The sequence below is a fragment of the Rutidosis leptorrhynchoides genome, chromosome 5, assembly GCF_046630445.1.
Source record: "Rutidosis leptorrhynchoides isolate AG116_Rl617_1_P2 chromosome 5, CSIRO_AGI_Rlap_v1, whole genome shotgun sequence".
Taxonomy (NCBI): domain Eukaryota; kingdom Viridiplantae; phylum Streptophyta; class Magnoliopsida; order Asterales; family Asteraceae; genus Rutidosis; species Rutidosis leptorrhynchoides.
This window is the reverse complement of record NC_092337.1, coordinates 46,277,776-46,286,991: the sequence shown is the minus strand read 5'-3', so window position 1 is coordinate 46,286,991 and position 9,216 is coordinate 46,277,776. Positions and strand designations below refer to the sequence as shown.

General features: G+C 32.4%; 2 protein-coding genes across 2 annotated transcripts; one reads left to right on the top strand and one right to left on the bottom strand.

Annotated features, from left to right (window-relative positions):
- Positions 1-1,498: 1,498 nt before the first annotated feature.
- Positions 1,499-3,592, top strand: LOC139846825 (LIM domain-containing protein WLIM1-like). Its single transcript, XM_071836359.1, has 5 exons — positions 1,499-1,799; positions 2,520-2,616; positions 2,836-2,867; positions 2,992-3,081; positions 3,168-3,592. Exons 1-5 carry the CDS (start codon positions 1,662-1,664, stop codon positions 3,390-3,392), a joined length of 582 nt encoding a protein of 193 aa, XP_071692460.1. The 5' UTR covers positions 1,499-1,661; the 3' UTR covers positions 3,393-3,592.
- Positions 3,593-3,783: 191 nt separating this feature from the next.
- On the bottom strand, positions 3,784-8,340 carry LOC139847580 (nucleobase-ascorbate transporter 6-like). The gene is made up of 14 exons (XM_071837274.1): positions 8,235-8,340; positions 7,235-7,332; positions 6,965-7,138; positions 6,749-6,849; positions 6,566-6,641; positions 6,430-6,489; positions 6,128-6,312; positions 5,890-5,986; positions 5,713-5,799; positions 5,547-5,605; positions 5,304-5,395; positions 5,062-5,139; positions 4,765-4,925; positions 3,784-4,157 (listed from the first exon to the last, which is right to left on the bottom strand). The coding sequence occupies exons 1-14, from the start codon at positions 8,338-8,340 to the stop codon at positions 3,939-3,941; spliced, it is 1,593 nt and encodes a 530-aa protein (XP_071693375.1). The 3' UTR covers positions 3,784-3,938.
- Positions 8,341-9,216: the final 876 nt, after the last annotated feature.

Here is a 9,216-nt window from a genome sequence, read left to right as displayed (position 1 = left end):
ATTTGCTTAACTCAGATTTAATTTATAAATGGAGGTGGCGATTTGTTACGAGTAAATAATCGAGTTGGTCAAGGTTGGTAATGGCTATTCATGGCATAAGTTGTGGTCCCAATATTCCATGTTTGTCACATGCATCATGCTAATCACCATTTGAATTTTGATCTGTATCGAGTTCATATTGGCAATGAGGTTCACACTTCCTTTTGGTATGACCCATGGATCAACAGTGCTTCTCTAGCTTCTATATTTCCCCGCCTACTGTTACTAGATACCAACAAGGATGCCTGGTTGCCTCTCGTTTTTGTAATGGTTCTTGGATGTTTTGTTGGCGAAGATCTCCAAGATATGGGATAGAAGTGGAAAACTTGTAAGTCATTAATTCTATACTGAATAATGTATCATTATCGCTATCTCCTGATCGATGGTCTTGGGGCAACGACATCTATTCAGTTTCTAAAGCTCGTAGTATTATTGATGATCCTGATTCTTCTAGTTCCGTTAAGCCTACTAACTGGTGTAAGCAAATTCCCATAAAAGTTAACGTGTTCATATGGCGTTTAAGGATTTCAAGCCTTACGACAAAGACAATTCTTTCAACGCGTGGTATCGACCTAGAAGATACGGGCAGCAGTTTATGTGACGATATATTTGAAGATGAGGATCATTTGTTCATGCATCGTGAAACAAGCAAATAAATTTGGGTTAGGATTGCGCAATGGACGAATCTATCTCTTCCTTTTTGGGCTTCTATGGATATCTTGTGGGCTTAGATAGATGGAGTCCCCATTCATGGTAATAAACGACTCATCGTTAGTATCATTATCTATGCATCACTCTAGAACATTTGGAGACTGAGGAATAGCATGATATTTAAGGATAAATCTTTTCGGAAATGCCATGTGGTTGACAGCATTGTAGTGTCGAGCTTCAACAGATTATATGCGAGACATCATAAATCGAATATTAATTGGAACCTTTGGTTACGGTCTCCTTTATCTTCCTTGTAAATATTTGTAATCCTTGTAATCTTTTTTTTCTAGCAGTCCGCTAGCTTTTTAAAATTATTTCAGCCATTCGAAAAAGATATAAAAAAAAAAACAATCTAATAAACATAAAAATAATCAACTCAATCAAACATAAAATACCAATGTCCATTTACATATAAATGATCAAATAACTAAGAACTTATGCGTTTATACACTAGCAAGGCCATAACAAGTAAGTATATTAGTTTAGAACCCTGCAATGTTTACTATCCGAATCTGGATTGCTTAGGTAAAACGCAGTAGTACTTTTTAGGCAGAAAGAGGGCATCAAAACAACTCAAGAACAAGTCTACTTTACATACATGAAAGGGCAATAAAGTAAAATTACACAAAATTCCGTCTTTTTAAATATTTTAATCCCCAACACTTTGCAATTACAAAAATAACCTCTCAATTGACAGCTACATAGCAGTGTTTGACTCTGGTGATCATGTTGTAAAACCCCAGCCCTCTCATAAGACTTCACCAACTCAACACACACACACACACACACACAAAGTTTTGCTTTTTCTTGATCCGATACAGATTTCTATTTGTTTTTTGTGTTTCTTGATTTGATCTGTATTTTGGGATTTTCAACTTTGTTGAAAATTGAAGGTTATATATACAAACAAGATGGCAACATATGGTGGGACTACACAAAAGTGTAAGGCTTGTGAGAAGACTGTATACTTGGTGGATGAACTAACTGTTGATAATAAAGTTTATCATAGGGCTTGTTTTAGATGCCACCATTGCAAAGGCACTCTCAAGGTTTTAATATTTCTCATTTCTTTTTTAATATTATTAAATATTAAATATTTATACTGTATTAATGATCCAAGTTTGATTTGATATGTATTTTTTTCAATAATGATGTTGGTTGGATATGATGATGGTTTCTTGGTTAGATTCTAATGATTCTTTGTGCCTTTTTCAGTCTGGGCTATGTGAATTAAAGTCACAAAGTTGTTACATATCTGTTTGATACAAGTTTGTTGACAATTTGATGGTTAATTTGTTTTAGTTGTAAAAGAATCTTATATGTTAATAAGGTTGAATTTTTAGTTAATCTTTTAGCTGTTCTTAATCTTGGTTTTATGCAAGTATTGATTGATTAAGACCAACTCTAGTTTATCCTGTTTAGGACTTGCTTTTGTGTGATTATTGATCTAAGGTAACCAAAATAGAAGTTTTGGTTCATGTTATAGAAATCTCTAATCTCTAATCAATTTGAAGGCTCAATCTATAATCTATAATCACTATTAAATTCATATTAATATTAGTTAATGACAATTATCATTGGATTTTGTAGGATTATTGATCTTAAATCACTAGACTTGTTTTATTAGTTCATTTGATGGAGTTTTTATTGAAAATTTGGGATTTTCTTTTGTTCATAACTGATGCTCAACATATTGATGACAAACAACAATGATATAATAATTATTAATATTATTAATATAATTATGCCATTTGATTTGTTTATTGCAGTTGAGTAATTACAGCTCATTTGAAGGAGTTTTATATTGTCAACCTCACTTTGATCAACTCTTCAAAATGACTGGTAGTTTGGACAAGAGTTTTGAAGGTTAGTCCTCTTTTACTTGAACTCATTTTATCACATGAAAACTTTAACTTTTGACGATTAACCAAAAGTTTAAACTACCTTCAAATAATTAACTAAATTAAGTAATCTTCTATACCTAGATTAATATCATACATTCATCGTAATTGTAATTGTAATAATGGTTATGAACAAGTTGAATTATGTCATTAGTAATATACTAATTCATTGTTTGTCATGTAGGTGCTCCTAAAACGGCTAGATCTTCAGATCAGGTACTCATTAAGAATCTAATAATTCAATGGTGGAAATAGGCAGATTAAATTTCCGTACTTGGCTTTTAATCCTGCACCGTATTATGTGTGTTTGTGTTAATACTTGTATTGTAAACACTTTTAGGGCCAATCTAACAGCAGAGTGTCAAGTATGTTCGGTGGCACGCAAGACAAATGTGTTACGTGCAAGAAAACCGTCTACCCTCTTGAAAAGGTAAACGAATGTCTCTAACTAAATTTGTTTTTGCATAAAAAATATCAAGATCTCGCCTTTTTACAATCTTGATGGTCGATTTTCAGGTGGGTGTTGATGGAAATGCATACCACAAAGCTTGTTTCAAATGCAGTTATGGTGGGTGTCATATAAGTCCATCAGACTACGTGACTCACGAGCACCAGCTTTATTGTAAGCACCATCAAGCACAATTGTTCATGGCTAAGGGTGATTTCAGCTCGTTCGATAAGCAACATGAACCAACTAACGGTGTATCCAACGGGGTGACTGAAAACACATCAGAAGTTTAATAATTCAAGGTTTTGCGCATCGTCCTTTTAATGTTGTACCCCCTAAAAATTATTAGATTTGGAAAAGAAAAAAAAAATTTCTCTGCGAGTGTTGAGTGTATATCTTATTGTGATTTCTGAATCTTGTGTTTTCGAGTTGTATCATGTTATTGTATAATCCGATTAAGGATGTATTTTTTCGTGTGATAATTTGAGGCTTTTGTGTGATTTCTTTTGTTATTTTGTTACTTTTTCCATTCCTTTTACATAAATAGGTAATCAAAATATGAAATGTAAGATAATCAAGATTTGAATACATGTGCAAAATCAGATATCAAGATTTCTATTACAAAATATGGGGGATAATGTTGTTGATAAGTATTCAGAGAACAAAACTAATTCTATCTTAATCCTTTACCCATAAGATTTGTAGTAACTAAATAACTATCAACAAAAGTTGCAAGTATTACTGAGTGGAATGTAATTAAACTTGAACTAATTTGAGACAAGATTAGATACACATTTGACTAATAAAAACCACCAGTTGTTGCTAATTCATGTTGTTGATCAAACAGATGGGAAGTATTTGTTGAGATTAAACGGCAACGAGTAAAACTCTTCGCTTCGTGTGTCTTTGTTGAACGAACGAAATTTATCCCACCAATGTTTGCCTCGATCTTTTCGTACAGCACTGTCGTTTTTCTTGAGCGTGTTGTCGAGAAAGTAAGCGACAACCGCAGCCACAAACGCTTCAGACGAAAAGGGCACGTTGACCATATCATTAAACTGCAAAATACAGCACACAAAATCAAGGTCAGTGATGCCAGATAAGTCAACATTGACCATAATGGCTTCATAGTCTTACAAAGTCAACATCGACAATTGTTCAACCTGGTCATAGTCAGTTTTTCTTGAAATATTATAACTCGCCGTTACTGAAGTAAAAATAAAAATCGAAACTTGATTTGACCAGTTGACCAGATCAACTAACCCTGTTATACCTGACCCGCCCATTTTTGCTCACCTCTAGTGAATTAATCAAAACTTGATTTGACCTGTTGACCAGATCAACTAACCCTGTTACCTGACCCGTCCATTTTTGCTCCCCTCTAGTGAATAATGATAAATCAAGACTTGATTTGACCTGTTGACCAGATCAGCTAACCCTGTTACCTGACCCGCCCATTTTCGCTCACCTCTAGTACTTCGGAAACTTTGTAAACAAACTGAAAATTAGTGATATTTTAATTGTATTATTAAAACTAATTCTTTTTCTTATGGTCACCTCTAGTAAAAAAGTGTTGTTGGACAACCTAATTCAAGTTAAAAATTGATTTAACCTGTTGACCAAATCAACTAAACCTGTTACCCGACCCGCCCATTTAGCACGTACCCATCTTGCAGTTGTGTGGACAGGACCATAACCATTGATAGCTTCGTGTTCGTTGAAATACTGAGGAATGGACAGGCCCAAGAAGATAGAAAAGCCCAGTATAAACTTGGTTCGAAAGCTGTTTAGGTTGCAGAATTGGAGCATACTTAAACCAGATGAACCTACACCAAATTTAAAAGACATTATTATTATTAATATTAATAATTAATAATAATAGTATTATAAGCCTATATTTCTAAAATTCAAAATGATGGAAAGGAATAAAGATTGGGTATTTATGTGTATATGTAAACTTACCCACGTAAGCAAAGAAAAGGCAATACAAAGCAGCAACAATGGGTGCAGGAATTGAAGCAAAGAGTGCTCCAAATTTACCTGTATCATCATTTATTTATGAACTATTATGGGTCAAATGGGTAAATAAACAAAAAAGAAAATAGTTGTCTAAATAAAAAAAAAAAACCTATCTTTAAGCCTTAAAAAGATGAAAACCTTATAAAAGATCAAACTGGTGAAAAAATGAGTAAAAAAAATAATACCAAGAACTGAAAAGAATATCATGAACCCTGCTGAAATTTGTACAACTCTTCTACTGCCTACACGAGTCACAGCCAAAAGGCCGGCATTTTCACTGCAAAATATGCAAATGAGTAACTCAATTATCGACAGAAGTGTTTACTTAACATTTGTGATAACAAAAAATAAAAATAAAAATAAATAAATAAAAAATAAATAAATAAATAAATAAATAAAAAATTAAAAATATAGAATCGATTACTCACATAGATACCGATGATCCATTCACAGTCCCAAACAAAGCAGAAAACATAATGCCAATTCCCTATCAACGAAAAAGAATATCTATAATTAATAAATGCAAGTATGCAACATTTTTTCATTTTCTAATTGCATATGTAAACACAAATGTTAAAAATTAGTGGTAATTACCTGCCAACCGATACCACGGCTTAGAATAGATGGAGGCACGGGGGTCGCACTCGCGTATCTTGAAACCGCCATGAAGCCACCAGTAGACTGATGATACGATTACCACAAGTGAGAACAAATATATAATATAACTATGCATAAAATAAAATAAAAATGAAATAACAAACAAAAATAAACCTCAACAAGAGCAACAAAAGAAGCCATCATCATTGCAAAAGCTTCACCAGCATCAAATGAGGGTTGTCCCCATTGAAATGGATATGGAACTCGTATCCTAATTATTTAATTTATTTAATTAAATATTACATAACATGAGTAATATATTTACAGTGTATACAAAGTTATATATGCTTAAAACAATAAGACTTATATCTAATGAACTTAAACTCAGTCCCAATATGATGCATTAACTAACCATGGTGCAGCCTGAATAAGGCCAGAACGATCTGTACGACAACTTATCTGTGTCTTTGGTGACGTGTGATTGTAGGCCCCACCAACAGTCAGAAGGTGAGCGTAAATCCAAACGATCGCAATGGAAATCAGAACAGCAAATTTTTCAAAGATCGTTTTCCCAGAATGTATCATATGAGCCACATACTGCATAGAATTAAATAAATCAAATTCTTCAAGTTAATACCAAACAGATTAATTAATTTAATTATACATGTTTAAAAGCAAAATGAAACTATTTTGTGAGTTATACTTTAACATTACCTGTGACAATACAACTACAATTATGAGCTGAGGCAGCCCTATTTCAACGCATCTCGCAACCTACATATTATATTCATGTTTAAGTAAAACTATAACTAATTTCAAAAATAAAATTAACATAAATATACATACTGACCCCGGGGAATCCAAATTCATAGAGCCCAAAACCGGCTAGAGCCACCAAAGGAGTAGCAGAAAGTGGACTCAAATATCTACAACGATATTTTGAAAAAAAATAAATAATAAATAAATTAAAATGACGTTTAAGCGATAGAAAAGTGTATCCATGCTAAAATGTTACATCAAAATCCAAACGAACCTTGCTACGTTTCGCCAAAGGCCGCTAAACCCAACAACAATTTGAAGCATTGAAGCAATAATCAAAGCACCTTGGATTGCACGCATTGTCTTCTTGAATTTCTGGTCAATTAATAAATAATTAAAACAAAATTAGTTCAAAATTGTTCAAGATTCAGTTTCTAGCTCATAGTGTAATGGTAATATGGTATAGATTTGAAAATTTAAGTCGACTGACCTCAATAGGGTCTGGATCATTCCAACGATTAGACAAGATGATTGAGATTGTGGGGGCCACATAAGTATATGAACCTCCTATCACAGCAGGTAACCTAGTACCAAACAAAGTTTGCAACAAAGTGTTCCATCCAGCAACAAACAATAGTGTTTGGATAACTTGTGCTTTCTCTTCCTGAATTAATTATCAAACATAGTAATTATCTAGTTACATGTATTCAATAAAATTTTAACAACTATATATAATTTTTTTAATTAAATAATTTCTTACATTTCCACCTCCCATTTGAGGAACAAGAGCTGTGGGAATAAGGACAGTTGTACCAAGCATTACTAAGTAATGCTGAAAACCAAGCAGAAGAGCTTCGGCTGCATCAAATATAATATAAAGAATAAAGAATAAAGAATTAAATTAATATCATATATGATACTTTTTTGTACACTGTATGAAATTTGTGTGATGTATGTAAAAGAGACCTTTCTTTTAGGATATTTCTGAAAATAACATTGAGAATGAAAGATATTAAAGATTCTAAATGCAACTTTTTCACAATAAAGAAGCTGATTCTGATTATTTTGGGGTCATTATACAATTTACATACCAACTTTAAACATTTCAAATCGCTACACTCAAAATGATCAATCACAACATTACGCAAGTAAAACACCTTTAACTTGCAATTCACATTAAAAACTAACTTCTGCTGTTCATTTTAATACAACATAATCACTTTCAAATTGCAAGGCCTAAATCCCCCAAGTTTGATTGAACTTTTATAGAGAGTATTTTTACTCAGAAAAATGCATATTTACCAACAGACGGTCAGCTACAACCATTAAATATGACTTAAGTTGACTGAAGTTTCAGAACCAGAATCAGAATATACAACAAATTTCACCACATATAGGTAAAGTATATAAATATAAACCAAGTATAGAAGAAACTCAAAAAAATTGATACCAAGAACACAAAAAGCTTTTCTACCAATAACAAAAGCAAAATGTCAAAGTATCAATTATAATAAAAACAAAAAAAAAAAAAAAAAGATCAATAAGTTGATTCTACAAGAACCAAAAATCACAATGAGTATACAGCAAGTATGTAAATATAACCTTAAAAAACCCTAAAACAACTTAGTTTAGAATCAACCATTTTCCACATAAAGATTCTAAAATAACTTTTTGACAAAAACATAACAAGGATAAAACATGAATAACATCTACAAGAATATACTAATAAGAGAATAAATAATAAATAAATAAAAACTCACGCCATGGGGGTGGACTAGTAATGCAGTAAGTAACACCAAGCAGCTGATCTTTTGGTGGGTGTGGGGCCGGTTCTTCGGACTTTCCTCCGCCGCCACCTCCGGCCATCTTACTTTTTTCCGGCGAAGTTATGAATTTACAGGGTTAACCTTAAATCTGCGAAAAAAAGAAAACCCAGATAGGAAATGGGTTATAATGTATGGGAATTAGTACTAAAATGGTGATGATTGATACGAGTAATAAAGAAATTAAAACCCAGATACAAAGGTGTTGAGCAAATAACTCACATGGAGCAGTGATAATGGGCACACAACAGAGGTGTGATTTGTTGAAATGAAGAAAAGGACAATGCGCGTAAAAAGTATGAGTAATTTGTTGTTATGACGGTGTGTATTCTGTATTTGTAATTTTATCGAATTAAATTGAGACGAATAATATCAAGAAAATACAGTACTATACTGTCCCAGCCAATCAGAATAAAAGGTAACGTTTTTTTCCTCAGACAAATTTATTAGAAATATTGCATTAATTAGAGTAATAATGTATTTACTAGTGTGCCCAAATGTAATAAATCTAATAATACGAGTAATTGGAATAAACATATATGGCCGTGTTTAACAAAACTAGTTGTAAACTTGTAATGTATGAAAAAAGTTCAAAAAAACAAAAAATAAATCCATAAAAAATATAGTGGATGATTATCGTTCGTTCGTTAGTTTTACCTATACCTGGCAATTGAGACCCAAACACTCAAATTCGGGTCAATTAGGTCTTCAGAAAAATTAAGTCTAACAATGTAAATCAAAACATAAAAAAAGATTCAAATGAGTTTCTTTTCAACGTATTGAGTCATATACAAAAAATGAAGGAACGGGTCTAATGGGTATCAATATTCAAAGATATGTCTAATGTGTTTTGTTAATGGATCAAATGGGTCGAGCATAAAAAATTTCATCTGTCAAAAATTTATGAAATCATTTATAG